Raw genomic sequence first — 19,266 nt, forward strand, 5'->3', positions numbered from 1 at the left:
GTACTTAATAAGATAAGGATTCATTCTGCATTGCTTAAAATCGTTTCGTAAATAAGCCTTTATTTCTCGAAAAAGTAACATTACTTTGATCTATCTCATAGGATTAATTTTTATTTCGACATCACTTTAGAAACCTCTAAAATTATCAATGTTTCTCTACTACATTGTGCATGTATTACACATGTAAACCTTCCTCATGAATCAATCCATATATTAAAAAAATAAACCGCATCAAAAACCGTTCTGCAATTTTAAAGATCTAAGCATACACAGGGACAGACAGAACGCGGGAAGCGACTTCGTTTTACACTAAGTAGTGATTATAAATGCGAAAGTAACTATCTCTTCACGCTAAAATCGATTTATGACCTTTGGTATTTAGAGACTTGGGTCCCGAAGGACATAGGCTACTTTTCCAATTCACCTCTCGAGGGGTAAAATTACATATACAGCCCGCAGTTCCAGTTAAAATATTATATATTTAACAATGCACATTATAATAAACGATATTATTATTCAAAGTCGTAAGACAATTCCTAGAGACAATCAAAGCTCGCTCGGATCGTAACTGGGGCGCCTCATTGTGCTCGGTAATATATCTGCGAGTCTGTATTACGTATTGTTACTCGACCTAGAATCGTCGCCGAAGGCTGGACGGAGGTTTGCGTATAGAACATGTTGTTTAATCGTTATGGAAGAATCTCTAATACTTATCTTAAATAAAGAGGTAAAATGTGTTCGTTTCGTTTCTATGTAGAAATTATCTCCGCGCAAACTATTGATCCAATTAAAATTCTTAATATTTCTTTTTAATTTTGAATATATGTAAATAATTACAAATTGATAGTCAGGTCTCTCTCAGGTCCCTAAATGTCCCACTGCTGGGATAAAGGCCTCCTCTCCCTTTGAGGAGAAGGTTTGGAGCATTTCCACCACGCTGCTCCAATGCGGGTTGGCGGAATACACATGTGGCAGAATTTCGTTGAAATTGACAAACTGCATCGACACATGCAGGTTTCCTCACGATGTTTTCCTTCACCGCCGAGCACGAGATGAATTATAAACACAAATTAAGCACATGAAATTTCAGTGATTGGCCTGCCTGGGTTTGAACCCGAAATCATCGGTTAAGATGCACGCGTTCTAACCACTGGGCCAATTTGTCTAAGTAAAATGCTTCTTCATTTTGAATAAATATATTGGATTTGATGTGATTTGATTTGGTAGAAAGTTACATTATTCCTGAGTGCTTAGGGCACGAAATGTATTGATGTCATATAATTTTCGTTATTAATAAATCGCACTCGTGCGAAACCGGGGCGTGTAGCTAGTTGTAATATATCAACCAAATATAAGCGCCTTTAAATAATAATTTTACCAAGATTTTATTTAACAGCGAACACTGATGGGGAATAGATTCTACTTTAGTTGGTTCTCCCTTATCCCTTCGCATTTCACGAGCACTTAGTTGTAACTCCCTTGACAGTCAATTTATAACATTAAATTAAAAAGTTAAACTAAACTACATAAAGTACGTCGTAACTTCTTCATCTTCATCGAATGTTATTTATTTATCGTCAGAAATAATGTCAGGGCCTTTACGTACGATCGTTTGGTAATACATAGACTCAACCATTAAATGCAAACATACATCCAGATCAAGACAAACAATTGTACGTTAATCTCTGCACGGTATAAAACAAAGTCGCTTCACGTCTGTACGCTTGGATCTTTTAAGCTATGCACCGCACTTTAATGCGGTTTACATCAATAAACAGAGCGATTCAAGGCGAAGGTTTATATGTATAACTGTGCCCGCGACTTCGTGCGCGTTAGAATTTAACAAAAAAGTTATTGGTGTAGCCCAAGTTACTCCTTATTAAATATCAGCTATCTGCCAGTGAAAGTTCCGTCAAAATCGGTCCAGCCGTTCCAGAGATTTGCCGGAACAAACAGACAGACAGACTCAATAAAAAATTTAAAAAATATTGTTTTGGTACACGTCTCTTGTAATACATACATATGCATTTAGTAAAAATAGGTTATTTTAATATTACAAACAGACACTCCAATTTTATTATATATATGTAGATATTATACGTATGGAAATATCAAGATTTTTTTTCTTATTGTCTATTTAAAAGTTGTAAATATCGTACCCGCGTGAAGCCGGAACGGGTATCTAGTAAATCTATATATAACGCCAGCCGTGACCACTAAGGCTTCGTGTACATGACGCAGCTACACCGACGCACGACGACTATATTGATCGTATCCCTCATAAACTCACATTCCCCATCACAGTGTTTTACTCGGTGGTAGGGCTCTATGGAAGCCCGATTGGGTGGGTACACTCACTGATCATATAATCGAACGCCAATCAGCAATAATTTGTATTGTTGTGTTACAATATTACTTACTTGGTGGTAGGGCTTTGTGCAAGCCCGTCCGGGTAGGTACCACCCACTCATTAGATATTCTACCGCCAAATAATAGTACACTGTATTGTTGTGTTCCGGTTAGAAGGGTGAGTGAGCCAGTGTAATCACAGGCACAAGGGACATAACATCTTAGTAACCAAGGTTGGTGGCGAATAGGTGATGTAAGGAATGGTTAATATTCCTTACAGCGCCTTTGTCTATGGGCGGTGGTGACCACTTACCATCAGGTGGCCCATATGCTCGTCCGCCAACTAATGCCATAAAGAAAAATATGAAGGGTGGGTTAGCCAGTGCATTTGTGGCGTATTGGCGATTAGGGTTGGTTGATATTTCAAACAGCGCCACACGTCTTTCGCGGCTATGGTGACATTTGACCATCACGTGGCACATATTATAAAAAAAATCACATTGCAAACATCTATTTATTGACTGATATATTCATTTGTTTTGGATCTTGTTTAAAACGGAAGAGTCGACATTACAACGTTTAATGAAAAACGTGGCAAACCGTGACGTAAGTAACACTCGTACGGCCTTGTGAGGAGTTTTCATTATTATAATATAAAGCCACGAACTAGCAGTCTACTTTGACGTCTTTGCCAACGAGGCCATTTTGTCTGTAAAGAAACCAGACTTTTCTAACGCAGTCAGTCTTTGCTAACAAAGATAGTCTCTCATAACTAATCTACAAGTTGAAAAGCCCTTAACGCCCGCTCCCAAACAAGCTTACTTACAAAAAAAAAACTTGATAAAAACGACGAGACTCACCCTCGTCAATGTCAGGCGGGAGTCCACCGACGAACACCTTCCGGCTGAACCTCTCCCCGTGCTCGGATCCAGCAGACACTGGAGACGAACGCGCCGGCGAGCCGAGCGCACTGACACACATTGATAATCCTGGAAATAATGATCAAACATTTACTGCATGTCATCAAATATTTTGAAATCCATCTGGACATCGGGGAATACACTCCGAGGATGGATCTTACGAAACGCGATATAAAAAAACAAACTCACCAGCAGCACTGAGCCTCGACACCACATCCTGGGTCTGGTCTGCGGGTCCAGAGGGCGATCCAGCGCCGGCCCCGCTCGCAACACCACCTTCTTCCACCCCGGGGAAGAAAGGAGACTTGACTGCAAAGACGGAAACAAAAATGAGCAATCACAATTTTTAAATAAATATTTTTAATAATAAGCTTCAATTTCACCAGCACGAATTTAAACATACACGTAGTCTGGGGCACAGACATAGGGTAACAAACACCTCCCTCTCTACCAACACGCGGGCTCATGTCCAAAATCATATATTAATCATATAGTTTAAAACATTGCATAGATGATAAAAAAGAGTTAAATTAATAATTCCTTGATTGAAAAGTATCTACTAAGTTTCTTTAAGGGTCGGTTCCTCTCGCTTAGAACCGGTTATAGCTTTATATTTAATTCAAAACCTATGCCTAATTGTATAAAGTACATTATCCAGATATTGTATTTCACATATTGGAAAAGATTAACAACTGAGTTTCTTGCCGGTTCTCCTTGACAGATACATTCCGAACCGGTGGTAGCTTTACGTTTAGTACAGTTGTGTAAAATGACAATTCAAAAGCCTATTCGAGTAGAATTTTGTTTAGTTACGTACAGATTTCACGAATTATCACAGATTCGTGTTAAGAGGTCGTGTATGTAACAATTATCGTGGAAGCCAAAAGTCAACGACATCCCGTCTTGGAAGTGAGCCAACCAGCAAAGATGTACCAAATGAGACGCGTATTCACGTTCGGAATTAGATAATTCGGTATAATATTTATAAATAACCATTATAATACTTGGACACAGTTAAATCTATATCTAAGGGGACTAAATTGGATGCAAACTGAAAATTCGAGACGATTGGCACAATTTGGAGGAGGCCTTTACTTGTAAGTGTTCTTGATACACTAAATAGTATAAATATTTATATGTACAGTTTAATAACTACTAACAAATCATGTAATACTCTAAGGTTTCGTGAGAAATACAGTTTTTTATTTTATTTATATTTATTTATCATATCTATATAAAGAGTAAAATTTATAAATTAAATTAACGTAAATCACGTTAATAGTCTAAATTTAAAGTGTACGAAACTGATCAAATCAAATAAAAAAAAAAAATCTTTGTATAGGTTCATAAAAGGACTTTTGATTCATCATGTTACCGAATCAAATGTAAAGCTCCCACCGGTTCGGAAAGTAGATTCTACCGAGAAGAACCGTAGTTACTCTTTTCCACCATTTGAATTACAGAGTCAGTAAAGTAGAATTAAATTTGAATATATCCAGCCTAGACGCCGCCTCCTGTAACCCAAAATATCCACTAACAAAACCAGCGGTACCCTCTCAGTCATTTCGACGGGAGCCAAGGAATCCTAACCTAACCAGATTATACTATTGGGTAAGTAATTGAAATTGAAATGGCAAATGGAAAGGGAAAATATCGTGAGGAAACCTGCACGTGGTAGTTTTACCGAGTGTATTCAACAAAATATCCTCCACAAAATGGAGAGGAGGCCTGCCTAAGCTGTGCGACATTATTAGACTTACTTTCAGATCTCTAAACTGACCAACATCTATTACATATATTTCATTTTACATTAACAGCATGTAAATTTCCCACTGCTGGGCTAAGGCCTCCTCTCCCTTTGAGGAGAAGGTTTGGAGCATATTCCACGCTGCTCCAATGCGGGTTGGTGGAATACACATGTGGCAGAATTTCGTTGAAATTAGACACATGGTGGTTTCCTCACGATGTTTGCCTTCACCGCCGAGCACGAGATGAATTATAAACACAAATTAAGTACATGAAAATTCAGTGGTGCCTGCCTGGGTTGAACCCGAAAATGTACACGTTCTAACCACTGGGCCATCTGGGCCACTGGGCCATCGGCTCTTATATCAGATATAATAGTTGTATTTATATATATTTTAGAATCATTACACTTAAGGCTACCAATAAGTGTAATACTACCCCCTACTACTATATCTACCAAATAAATTCCGTCCAAGTTGTAAAATCTGAATTCCAATCTAGCTTCAAGTCTAACGAACCCCAGTCAGAGGTTAGACGAGTTCACAGGAGAAACAAAATTATTATACTCGAAACGTATTTATTTTAAAACGCTTGCTTTATTATTTCAACAACGAAATGGCGATGCGGTTACCTTGCACGGGGTTCGATGCCCGATCGGGACAAATATTAGTTTAGGTTATGCTAATCGACACCAACTCGATTACTATGTATTAATTAAATATTTTATTTATTTAATCCATGGATTTAAACTGCGCCACATTGTTTTATAACATAGCACGTAGCAAGACTGTTGAATGGTCTACTTGATACGTGGTCACTACCGCTGTAAGAAATATTAACCATTACTTACATCGCCTATGCGCCACCAACCTTGAGAACTAAGATGTCATGTCCCTTGTGCCTGTAGTTACACTGCCTCACCCTTCAAACCGAAACAAACCATTGTATTACTAAGCAGCACAATACTAGTATGTAATGAGTTTGCACAGGGCTTGCTCAGATCTCTATATATGGTTATTTTTGCCCAATTTGCCTTTCTGTCTGTTTAATTTCAATATATACATATTTTAATTCAAACAGTGTTCAGTGATAATTCATTATAATTTAAACAATAAAGATAAAATATTTTCATTTAAATCCGTCTAAAGTGCATTCTCTTCGTGACCAACTCGACTCGGTTCAACGACCCTCGTCCTTTTTACTGTTAAAAGCAAAACTTTAAAATAAAAACATACTTCACAAAACATACTTTACATACTATGTGTATCATTTTAAACTCGCGTGTTTACATATATTAAAGAATTTAAAAGTAAAAAAATAAGCCTTTAATTTTCTATCACTTCATTTAACACCAGCGACTCGCCCTGGCTTCGCGCGGATGTCATTTATTAATAAGGAAAATGATACGATATAAATATAATTTACACCCTTAGCGCTCAGAAATAATGTAGGATTCTACCAGTATTTTTTTTTAAATTAGAGAATAAACAAATAAATACATATTACCTCTATATAATAGAAGTATAGACTAACTAGCCGTCCTAGGTTAAAGAGGGAGAGAGAGACGCAAGGGTAGAGAAATTTACGACTTAAAACGTCTACACAAAGATAAATCTATTTACCGGTACATTACAACACAAACGATTGCTGTTTGGCAGTTGAATGTTGAGTGCGTGAATTCTACCCCACCAACAATAATATAAAATCAATTTACGAACAGCTTTCCCAAATATATAACACTAGATGTCACCGAGCGCTTCGCTCACGTTCCAGAAGTTGGGCGTCAGATATTACGCAAAATGACCAAATTTACCAAATTTCATCAAAATCGGTTCAGCCGTTTCACCGTAAAAAAGCAACACAGACAGACACGCAATCAAAAAACTCAAAACTCAAAATTCCTTTATTCAACATAGAAGCATTACACTTACTTATTAATGGTCAAATTAAACACTACCATCGGTTCGGAAAAAAGAACACCCTGACCTGAGAAGAACCGGCGAAAGAAATGATCATGATTTATATTTAAATACGAATTATATACACTCGTTCGGCGAGTTAATTTTCAGTTAAAATCGTTTTAAATTAACACTTCGCGCCAAGCCGAATCTCAATGTTACAATTAGGCCAAAAATAAAAGAATAAACTTTTACATCTCAATAGATACAAGAGCTTAGTTAGCCCAGCGGTTCAAACACGAAAACCTTAACGGGATTTCACAGAATTTTCACGTGCTTAAGTTGTGTTTAAGTCAACTCGTGCGTGAATCTCCCGTGAAACTTCCTTAAGTCTGTTGATACCAGACTACAAAAAAAAAGACACAATTTAAAAAAAATAATTAGCAATGCCTTTTTAAGGAATTACTTATATCCCTATTTAGTTCTCCAATAAAGCTTTAAGCTTGTGCTAGGAGTGGGGACGACAAGAGCCAAAAGGGTCAGGTACGAATCTTTCGATTTTTCACATCCGAGGTGCTTAAACCAATTGCGCTATTAAAGCTTCCTTTTTAGTTCATTGCTTAATTCAAATGTTTTTTTTTTTAATAACTACCTGACCCGACAGACGTTCTTTAACTAATATATAAACGCTCTTTAGCGTTTTTTTTTTTTTATGGCATTTGTTGGCGGTCGAGCATATGGGCCACCTGATGGTGAGTGGTCACCACCGCCCATAGACAGAGGCGCTGCTAGAAATATTAACCATTCCTTACATCACCTATGCGCCACCAACCTTGGGAACTAAGATGTTATGTCCCTTGTGCCTGTGATTACACTGGCTCACTCACCCTTCTAACCGGAACACAACAATACAGTGTACTGTTATTTGGCGGTAGAATATCTGATGAGTGGGTGGTACCTACCCAGACGGGCTTGCACAAAGCCCTACCACCAAGTACCACGTTTCTGAAAATGTTCAATTTTCTGCGCATTTTCCTTTCCGTTAGAACCTTCTATAGAGTGTATTACAAAAAAAGGGAATTAAAAGTCGTTTTCAACTAATATCATAACCAAAGGTGATTTGGATTAATTACAATATACATATATATCGAAAAATATATCGAAAAATGGTTTTTTTATACAAATGTAAAATAGTGTGCTATAAACAAAAATCCGAATTCAAGATGTCGCCGATCGCGATTATAGTATGGTAAAGAATATCTGTGTGAAAGTTAAAGGGCGAAAGAATGCGGTGGAGTTAAACGGAATGAGAGAGAGAGAGAGAGAAGGACAACCTCTTTCAAGAGGCGTTATTTTCAAATTATTCCGTTAATCAAATTTATACAACCCAATTAATAACCATAAATGTTAATATCCCTTAGCTACAGGAGCGCCATTCTGACAAGTTATGAAACCCTTGTACAATTCGATAGAGGCTTTCTTGAATGAAGACCCTTAGGAGATCTGGGCTCCATAATTATATCAGTAATCAATCTTTAATCTGCGTCCGAATCACGTTTAACTGTCACACGGTTAGTGAACTACGGATATCCGTCAATCTATTTAAACTACAGCGCTCTTCGGATATTATGGGATCCTAGTATCAGAATTTTCGGTACCTTAGCTAATACGGACTATGTATGTAATCGATTTTATATTATTATAGGATTTCTTTTTTATAATGAAAACTAAATTTCGTGCAAACATTTTTCGTTATAAATTATGGAATTAAAAAAAAATTGCAATTATTTTACAATTGAAGCGAAAAATCTCATTGAAATTATTATTATAAATACTGACTTTTTATTATAATAGCAAAAAGCGTACTCACTCTTTCTGTACGGATACTTCGGGCCTCTGATGAAGGGTGTTATCAAGGGTATAGTATGAACAGACATTTTAGTAAAACAATACACAAACTTTCGTAACTATTACAAAAATTATATTTTATCCACACACGCGAGCGCTCTACGCTTCACGGACACCGCGATTGAAAAAAATGACTAGCGCATTCGATTTACAATGTATTTTTTTTTTTTCGAAAACTAAACACGACCAGTCCGTAATAACCAAATAAAAAAAAATATCGTTATTTTTAATATTATTTATCGTTATTTTTGTTAACGATATATATAATTAGTAAAAATAAAATAGAATTACTTATTTTTATATTAAATTAAATGAAAGTTTTGAAACGTTGTAATATTGTCAACGAAACGCGTCTGGAACTAGTGAAAAGCTGAACTTGTTTACAAAAATAACGATTGTCTTCTATTTAAAAACACATGGATAGTTTTATTTATGTCTTTTAAAGTTTTTTTTTTACCTTTGTCAGTCCAGTCTTTCAACGACGGGGTAGTCATCAACGCGTGATGGGATTTTAATCGTTGTAAATAACGAAAGAGATTGTAATCTTTTTTTTAATAACTGTTTCGTGTAAATTATAGTAACGAAAATGTTATTGAAATAAAAGTATAGTTTGACTTTTAAGGGAAAATTTTTATGATACATTATTGTATTTAATTTATATTCATCATTACAATATTAGTAAGTATATATCATTCGTATTTTTTTTTTTTTAATGACTACATTGCCATATTCGTATTATTTTCATTTAATATTTCAAATAAAATTGAGTGACATACTTTCAGAAAAATAATTATATCAACTAAACATTTACATATATTATACACTTTAATATTTTAAAAATCATTACTATTTTCCTTTATTCTTTTTTTTTCAAATACCTACTATGAAATGTAAAAAAATAACGCATAATTATTGATATGCAGATAAAAAAAATAACAAACTATATAAAGAAAAAATGAAGTTCGGAAATCCTTAAGCATTACTATTCAATAATTTCAATTTGAGTTATATAATCTTTTGCTGGTGATTTTCTTGTTGTATTATTTATATAACTATATGATGATATATATCAAATTAGTTCAGCCGTCAAATAGCAACAGACACAGACAGAGTAACTTTCGCATTTATAATATTAGTATAGATTATAAATAATAATTGGTTCAAATCATGGCCGCGATGTATAATGACAAGAATACCACTATTTCCCCGTTGAATATACTCCAATTGTAATAAAGTACTGCACAGTACCGTCTTTACACTACAGCTGATGGTAGGTCATCTATAACGAGCCACTTCCTCTCTGAACCCGCTTGCGTTAAACCTAGTGCAGTATCTAGGCATTGAGATAAACATTAACGAGTTTTTATGCAAGGAGTATCTATGTATAAATATTCAATTTTAATGCATTGTCACAACAGTTCAGTACTTTTGCCTCTGTTTGTTAAATGTAATGAGTTTGTGTTATCTGTTAGAAAAAATGTGCCTGTCATTTAGCGCGGGAAAGTTATACGAATTTGTCAATTGGATGAAAATATTTATTTCAATTAAGCATTACAAAGTGAGCCGAGATGGCCCAGTGGTTAGAACGCGTTCATCTTAACCGATGATTTCGGGTTCAAACCCAGGCAGGCACCACTGAATTTTCATGTGCTTAATTTGTGTTTATAATTCATCTCGTGCTCGGCGGTGAAGGAAAACTGATTTCAATGAAATTCGGCTACAAGAGTATCCAACGCATTGGAGCAGCGTGGTAGATCGCTAAACCTTCCTCTAAACTGTGGGCCACAAATCCAACTCATAATGCGACACGAATATCGTAAAAGATCAAAGATATCGCAAATCACTTCAATAATTTCAAAAGAAGATCCTTAGAGGCTTGCGCTCGAGATTTTTCAAACGCTAAACCCCAATATTGGAGCAATGTAGACGTCTTCACGACCTACGAATCTTAGCGAAATCATACGTCTATTTCTAAACGCGTCGAACCATCAACGTTTATCGTGTATATAAGTTGATTTTTAAACGAAATCCTTTTAGCTCAGCAAAGAGTTTTTATATGTTTAAAAAAAAAAAAACGAGTTTTATGGGTTTGCCGTCAGACTTTAGATATAAAAACATAGCCTTTATCATTCTCTGGAGTTCGGTTCAGTAATTTGCATTACCGTCTTTACCATAGGGCACATGGGGCACGTGCCAAGGGCCCCCATCCTGAGAGGGCCCCGAAGAACCAACAATTTCCTTCACACGTTTTTGCTCACGTTGACTGCTATGTATATTTTCGAAAGTGATATATTTGTAAGAAATAACTAACATTTTTATCAAAAAAGGCTATAAAATAGCCATAAGATTGTACAACCATTATACGAAAATTACCGCACCGCTTATTTGAAACTATACTTAAGGCCATAAGCAAATTATTTGTACATGGTAGTAAATATTTACCGGCTCAAAACTCATGGGTGCCCTAGGGCCCCAGCATAGCTTGAGACGGCTCTGGTTATTTGGTCGTGAAAGAACAACAGACAGACAGAGTTACTTTTACAGTTATAATATTAGACGTTTGTCCATCAATTTAAATGGATCACTACCCAATGATATCCGGCAGTCTAAATCCTTGCTCATCAGCTCATTAAGCATCGTTTGAAAAACTATTGACTATTGACCTCCGTGGTCGAGTAGTGTGTACACCGGTTTTCATGGGTACGCCACTCCTAGTCGATGTAGAAAAAGTTCATTAGTTTGTTTGTGGTAACGTCGTTACTTCTGATTTTCCATAACACAAGTGCTTTAGCTACTTACATTGGGATCAGAGTAATGTATGTGATGTTGTCCGATATTTATTTATACCACAGTATTGTATGCAAGTATTAAATAATATGAAGTTTATAATTATGCATACAGTGGCGTAGCTATCGTAGGGCCAGGTGGCGCAGTGCACCAGGGCCCCGGAGCTCAGGGAGCCCTATAACCTAAGCTTTGAATAGATATGACATATGGATTTAGCCTACTAATGTTCGTCTCAATATATCCTTTATCCTATTTTTATTCCTATGTATAATTTTGAAGCGCAATATTAGTTAAAGAGGGGGTGAGGGCCCGTTTCCTTGTTTTATTCGGATGTAGTTATGTGTAGCTTATTATTATACTTTAATATAAGTATTCTTGAATTATAGTTATTATCGCCTCTTTTTATCTGTATCTGCTCTAACCTTTTTGTGTTCTAAGCTTCTATCACCAAAGGTTGTCTGTGACAGATCGCAATAAACGATAAGACCGCCATTACGCACCACTTGTCAAATATTTTTGGTTTCTTTCATGTACTCAACAATTGTTCTGTAATAAGTGTTGTGTAATAAAGTATTTTAAATAAAAATAAATAAATGTTTTATGTAGACTTGTGCGAAGTCGGGTCTGGTAGCTAGTTTGTAATATAAAGGGTAAATCTCGAACCGAAGTTAATTTGTAATTAATTTCACGTTCAAAATCATGGTGAAGTTAATTTATTGACGTAAATTATACATTTTGTAAGTGTTTCGTATAAAAATACGTTAAAAATTAATTATTAAGGACCGGGGGAAACGAATTACGTTCATACGATAGATGTCCCAGTTTCAACTTTCCCGTGACAAAATTATGACAAGGTCGTTGACCCTCCTCGTGATTTAGTCACGCATGCGCAGTGGCTCCCCGTGTTGTGTGTTCTGTTAACAATTTAAAGAGATAACACAAAAAAATACTATCAACTTCTACTAAGAAACTATATTTAATGTGTTATTTTAGTATTCGTTTCAGTCGATCGATCAGTAAAAAATATATATTGAATTAGATAATTAAAGATTACCTTCTACATACAAACAGACAAATTTTATTAAAAAGATATCTATTGTTGTATTAGAGCTTGTATAATCTCTGATTGGTTTTGATTCGGATACGGTTTTGCGTCAAAGATGGCGTTTTGAACGTCAACGAAACTGTCATCGGAAGTTTGTGAGTGAAGTAAGGAGATATAAGTATTTCAGTGGAATTTATAACACAATTATTATTATTAAATTGGTACTTTTAATTATTATGTTATAAGTCTTGCATTTAGATGATATTACGTTATAATTAAAGAAAGTTATGTTTTATTTTTTATTTTAGCGTACTTTTTCATTTATTTCGTGGTTAAATTTTTCTTTAACTATTGTTCCCCACGACATTCGCCCCGCGTGTTAAGGGGGCTTTATGTCGTGGGTTTTAATTATAAAAAGTAGCCTTATGTCCTTCCTTGAAGCTTGAATCATCAGGGCCGGACCGTAAGTTAAGGGGGCCCTGGGCTAACTCTACTTAGGCCCACCTAAGACATATCTGAACGTAGACTTGAATTAAATTAATCGAATGGGTTTGATTAATTGCAGGACTCGCAGGGCTGCAAACCATACGATCTGTTTAATTTAATAAAGTTATGGATTCTTTCGCATTATCGTTTATTTTTGACTTTGACTTGACTTAGCTGGCTGCCCCCTTGAATCCACGAGCCCTTGGCTAAAGCCCAAAAAGCCATACGGCAAATCGGGCCCTGTGAATCATACCAAAATTCTATAATATTAGATTCAGTGGTTTAGAAGTGAAAAAGCAGCAGGCAGACAGAGATAATTCCGCGTTATAATGCTAGTATAGATGTGTGTTGAAGCCAATTTTTTTCCTTTGTTTACAACAAGGCGTCACACTAAAATCGATGACGTCTTTGCAGTGTAACTAGATTTTCTTTTACGACGCAGTGGATTGTAAAAACGGAATTGACGTTTATTGAAACAATTTTCTAATTATTAATAATAGAAAACTGATAAATAAATATTGGATTATAATAAGTTAAAGCAAAGAGGTTCGTTGATGATTTTTTTTTAATTTTTTTTTTTATATTTTTCGTGTCGTAAAAATTTAAACATAATCGGACTTAGTTAATTTGCTAAGTTAAGTTTTGTTTTAAAAATATTAAATTTGGAATTAAAATATTATAAATTAGAAGTGAGTTGGTTCACGTGTTACGACAACATGTTTTAACTCACTCAATAAAAATTTAAATTTATTGTCGTAGTTTTGAGTACAGAAAACAAGATAGAGTACCTAATATCTTTTCCCGCTAGCAAAGCCGCGGGCGGAAAATAGTTAAATACATATCTAGACCACATAACCACACTAAGTGCAATCTGGAACAGAAAATACTAGAATGAGAAAGTGCTATTATAGTATTAGCATTAATACGGTAATGTCTCGTTCGTCTTTCTTCTTTCATTTTATGAGCTCCTGGTACATTAATATTGCAATTGTATATACAATTTCAATCTATACATATAATAAATAATATTGGAGTGTCTGTTTGTAATATTAAAATAAGCGCGTTTTCCTAAATACATATGTATGTATACACGGTACATGTACCAATATAACATTTTTTACAATTATTGTCTGTCTGTCTGTTTGTTCCAGATAATCTCTGGAACGGCTGAATCGATTTCGACGGCACTTTCACTGGCAGATAGAGGATGTAATAAGGAGTAACTTAGGCTACTTTTATTTTAGAATTATATATAGAATAAAAATAAAATCACGCTACAATATCCAAATAACTTAAATTCAAACAACGCGCACGAAGTCGCGGGCACAGCTTGTTATATAATAACTTTGTATGATTTAGAAAATCGACTGAGTTTCTTTTTTTTTATATTGGACAACATCACATACATTACACTGATCCCAATGTAAGTAGCTAAAGCACTTGTGTAATGGAAAATCAGAAGTAACGACGGTACCACAAAAACCCAGAACCAAGGCAACATAGAAAACTAATGAACTTTTTCTACATCGACTCGGAGTGGCGTACCCATGAAAATCGGTGTACAGACTACTCGACCACGGAGGTCGTCTCGGCCGTCGTATCTTGCCTGTTCTTCTCGGTAATATCTACATTTCGACCTTCTCATTGTTTATGATCTCCTGATACATGGGACACTAACTCCGTTACCAAGATTAGTGTATTTTTTTATGATACAGGTAGGATGAACGGACGATGGGGCCACCTGAGGTTAAGTGATCACCACCGTCCATAGAAAATGGCGCTGACAGAAATATTAACCATTCCTTACATCACCAATCCGCCCCCAACCTTGGGTCGAAGATGTCAATTACCCTTGTGCCTGTAGTTACCCTGGCAAACCCTTCAAACCGGAACACAACAATACTAAGAATTGCTGTTTGGCGGTAGAATGTCTGATGAGTGGGTGATACCCAGACGGGCTTGTACAAAGCCATCCAGTAAATAGATTAACATAATTTTCTATACTTTATTTGGAATAAATCGACTCAGCTTTTTGTCGGTTCTTCTTTACAGCAGAGTCTACTTTCCTTCTCACTATTTATGACCTCCTGGTACACGAGATACTAAATCCGTAACCAAGATTTTGGTGTCATCCGCGTAATATTATTATTATTTAGGCAATACTTATAATATAAGTAAGATGATGAACCTCATCTATATATAAAAAATATATAGATGAGGTTCATCTATAAACTGACAGATAAGGAATATCCCGAAGTCCAAGGTTCAAAACCAACAGGCGAATATAACTTATAAACTAGCCACTACATAAACGAAAAATGATTAACGAATTTAAACTTGAATGTGTGTGGTCTCAATAAACAGTGACTCTCACCCCTGGCCACCCCAACGAACTGGGGGGGGGGGGGGGATAATTAATCATTAATATAAAAGGGCATTGGGTTAAACTCCCCGATGAGTGATATTCTAATCTAAGTATGAATGAGATAGCAAAGTTGTCATTAAAATTAATGACAAGATGTTTTAGGAGTCCTAATTACATTGTACAAGATATATTATTGACACTATATTTTGTCTCGTAGGTTTCGTGGTTAAAATACTTCAGATCGCGGGGTCACAGGTTCCAATATCGAAGATCAAAATACCTATCATTTATTCAAGTTGTCGTGATTATACAATTGTGTTATAACCTTTTCGTAGTGTAGATTCGCAAGGAAATCAACGAATACTTATCCCACTTACTTAACTAACTTCTCACGAGAAATAATGGCTTATTTATGAAGCGATTTCAAGCAATACAGAATGAATCCTTATCGAATTAAGTACCTCAAATACATTGTGCATTTAATATAGATCAGCATGTAATTTAAATGAATATTTTCGAAATTATTACAGATTTATAACGCAGGGACGCAGCGGTTTGTATTGTCTAATGACTGAAAAACTGTGTGCAAGCCGAAGCGGGTCGCTAAGGGTCGCTAGTGTTATATACTTTGATATTGAATATACCTATGTAAATAATCACATTATGACAAAAAAAGCCCTTGAGTTTCTTTCGCCGGTTTTTCTCAGGCCGTGGTAGTTTATTTTCCGAAACGGTGGTCGTGTTTAATATGTCAATCAATAAGTAAGTGTAATGCTTCTATACTGATAAAGGTACCTTCTCCGAAACTTGCATCTCCTGTTATAAAAGTTTTACGTACATTAATTCAGTAGTTTCTTGACACTTAGGAATTAGAAAATAAACATTTTGTCATTAGTAGACTGAGTCTTGTTAATCTATTATGTTAACTTAACCATACGTTTGTTCCGTCACAAATATGAAACTCAGTATCGATTAAGGTTAGTTGACAGTTGATTCGATTCCCGGCTGGTCGGACGGTAATGGTACCACATTTGAAACAGTAATTGGAGCAGGAAATGAATATTCCTAGTTCCCCTATCAAACGATCACGCATTTTCCGGTGAACGAACTAGTCAGGTAGTGGTCGAAATTCAACCACAATTGTTTTTGAATGTTTGAGAATCATGTTTCGAACATTTGTTTTCAACTCCTCTTTCCAATTTTGTGGTAGAACTAAAGTCGTCTACGAATGCCAAAAAACAACAAAATGTGTCGTGGAACACCCGGTTAAAAAATAGTATAGAGAGAGCTCTATATATATGATGTTCTAGACGTCGCCTTCGCTAACGTTTTAGGGATTGGTCGTCAGATGTAAGAAATAAATTTACTTGGTGCTAGCGCTTATCACTCATCAGATATTCTACCGCCAAATAGCAGTACTCAGTATTGTTGTGTTCCGGTTTGAAGGGGTGAGACAGTGTAACTACAGGCACAAGGGACATGACATTTTAGTTCCCAAGGTTGGTGGCGCATTGGTGATGGTGACTTACCATCGGGTGGACCATTTGCTCGACCGCCAACCGAAAAAATAAATAAATGAATAAGTAGTCTATGTCCTTCCTTGTAGTTCAAGCTTGCTTCATGAGCAACAGACAGACAGAGTCAATTTTACATTTCAACGCAAAAAAATTAACAATGTTTGAAAATATTTAAATGTAAAATGTTTTAGTATATTATATTATTAAACAGGTAGATGCACTTCGCAGTTTCGATTTTAATTTAAACTATTCACGTGAGAATTTTAACAAGAAGAACCGAAGTCAAAGCCAAAAATCTTTATTCAATATAGGAGTGTTATAATATGATTAATGATACATATAACATTACACTCAGTAGTTACTTTTTTCTTAATTATAATGTAACTGACATTTACTATACTGGTCGGAAAACGAATGGCGACTCCTCAAAGAAAGATTTTCTAGAAATATCTAATTTATATCACTGACAGACATCGTACGAATTTTAATCTATGTTTCTAACTTTTTTATTACACGAAATGATTAAGTATCATACATATATATATATATATATTGGATTGTTATCATTCCTTATCACCACGCCTTAAGTGAGGCTGCTGCACGCATGCGCGTTGCCATAGCGACCGCAATATGGCGCCCGTAGTCATGACGACGGAATAACTAGGTCAAATCCACCCCCGGATGACCTATATATAGAACAGGGCTATTTTTAGTTGGAAAAAAACTCTTGCTTTGAGCGAAATTTCATATTGAAATACTCTGTTTTATAATACGTAGCTAATACGCTATGCACTTATTTTTAATCTGTAGTCATTACAAAAACAAGAAGCTAAAAGGCGGATAAATATAATTTGTCATCATATTTCGATATCATTGGTCGAGAGCTCGAATGATCCGGTATATTCATTTGGGATTTGCGATAAAGTGACGTTTTTAACGTCGATGAAGTTAAATAGTGTTGTACTTATTATAAATAATTGATAACGATAGACATTCATCGAGAACTGTTTGTAGTTCACAATGTAGGTGACCAAGAGTATTAGCAAATCGCGATTAGATTTTAATATTAATACTATTTTTTTTTAAAGCCATCATACAATGTTTTTTAGAGAAGAGAGTTAAATCTTGCAATCTGAATTAGAAACACTTCCTCTGATCCTGTTACAAGCAGTCCAGCCATTCCAACTACCGGAAGACTCCGGTAGGAAGCAATTTTTTCCATCTCAGCTCACTTCAAATCAGTTTATACTACTCCTTAAACCGAAACTCTGTCCGGTTGTGTACAAATGTGATTGGTGTAAGTGCGATAATTGTTCTTGATAATAAATGTTAAGTGTGATTATATTTTCCTGCCTTTTTAGGGTTCCGTACACAAAAGGCAAAGCGGGACCGTATTACTAAGACTCCGCTGTCCGTATCTGTCTGTCACCAGGCTGTATCCCATGAACCGTGATAGTTAATTGAAATGTTGACAGATAATGTATTTCTGTTGGCGCTGTAATATCAAAACAGAATAAAATAAATATTTAATGAGGTCGCTTTCATAGATAATGCTAAGGAACCCTTCATGCGGGAACCGACTCGCACTTGGCAGGTTTTTATTCATAATCTGCTTCGAATATTAGTATAGATGGCTCGTGGCCTTGTGCACCAGTACGTCCAGCTCGCGCGTGACAAATATTGTATTATTGGTGTTACACTTGTACGGCTTCGAAGACCTTGTTCGACTCATGGCTGAGTCTGTTCAACGTCTACAGTGTGATTAACAACTTAACAATAAATTATACGAGATAACAATGGCTTCGTCTAATACCGATTTATAAGTACGGCTGGTTTATTTGCGGCAAATCACCAATCGTTGGTAGGCAGGAGTGGCGGCTCCTACTATATTTCGAGGGTTTTTCGATAACTTATTTATAGATGACCTTTGTTGAATCGCCAGAATTGTTTGTCTCTGTAGTGGGGGGCTGCCTTTTGTGAGGCCCGCCAGTTGCATGGTCAGTTGCCCCGGATCCCCTTAATCCGACTCTGTAAATCGCGTTTGCCCATATATTTCGTCCTGACTGATTTCGGTAACGGCGGTTAAGACTGAAGAATAAAACAGAGAATATTTTCCAGGATCTCAGTATTTGCAGCCTCTTTAGTCACTATTTTTCTCGTAGTGGAAACTTTAGAACTGTACCCGGTAATCGGAACCGGGTTATGAAGGATTCTTACCCACTAAAAACACTGCGATGGCTCTCTT

At 35.9% G+C, this 19,266-nt stretch overlaps 1 protein-coding gene across 2 annotated transcripts in view; it reads right to left on the reverse strand.

The window, feature by feature from the left end:
* The window catches only part of LOC125075343 (translational regulator orb2), an 84,328-nt gene that overhangs the window by 9,337 nt on the left and 55,725 nt on the right, over nt 1–19,266 (reverse strand). The window contains exons 1-3 of one of the 2 annotated variants that reach the window (XM_047687070.1): nt 8,784–8,886; nt 3,459–3,578; nt 3,210–3,338 (exon numbers count right to left, since the gene is read on the reverse strand). In XM_047687070.1, coding sequence (XP_047543026.1) covers nt 3,210–3,338; nt 3,459–3,578; nt 8,784–8,850 — 316 coding nt within the window. In that variant the 5' untranslated portion in view covers nt 8,851–8,886. Of the gene's footprint in view, nt 1–3,209; nt 3,339–3,458; nt 3,579–8,783; nt 8,887–19,266 lie in introns of those variants that run through there. The other variant, XM_047687069.1, reaches the window with a different exon arrangement.

This window comes from Vanessa atalanta, chromosome 30 (assembly GCF_905147765.1).
Source record: "Vanessa atalanta chromosome 30, ilVanAtal1.2, whole genome shotgun sequence".
NCBI classification, from domain to species: Eukaryota; Metazoa; Arthropoda; class Insecta; order Lepidoptera; family Nymphalidae; genus Vanessa; species Vanessa atalanta.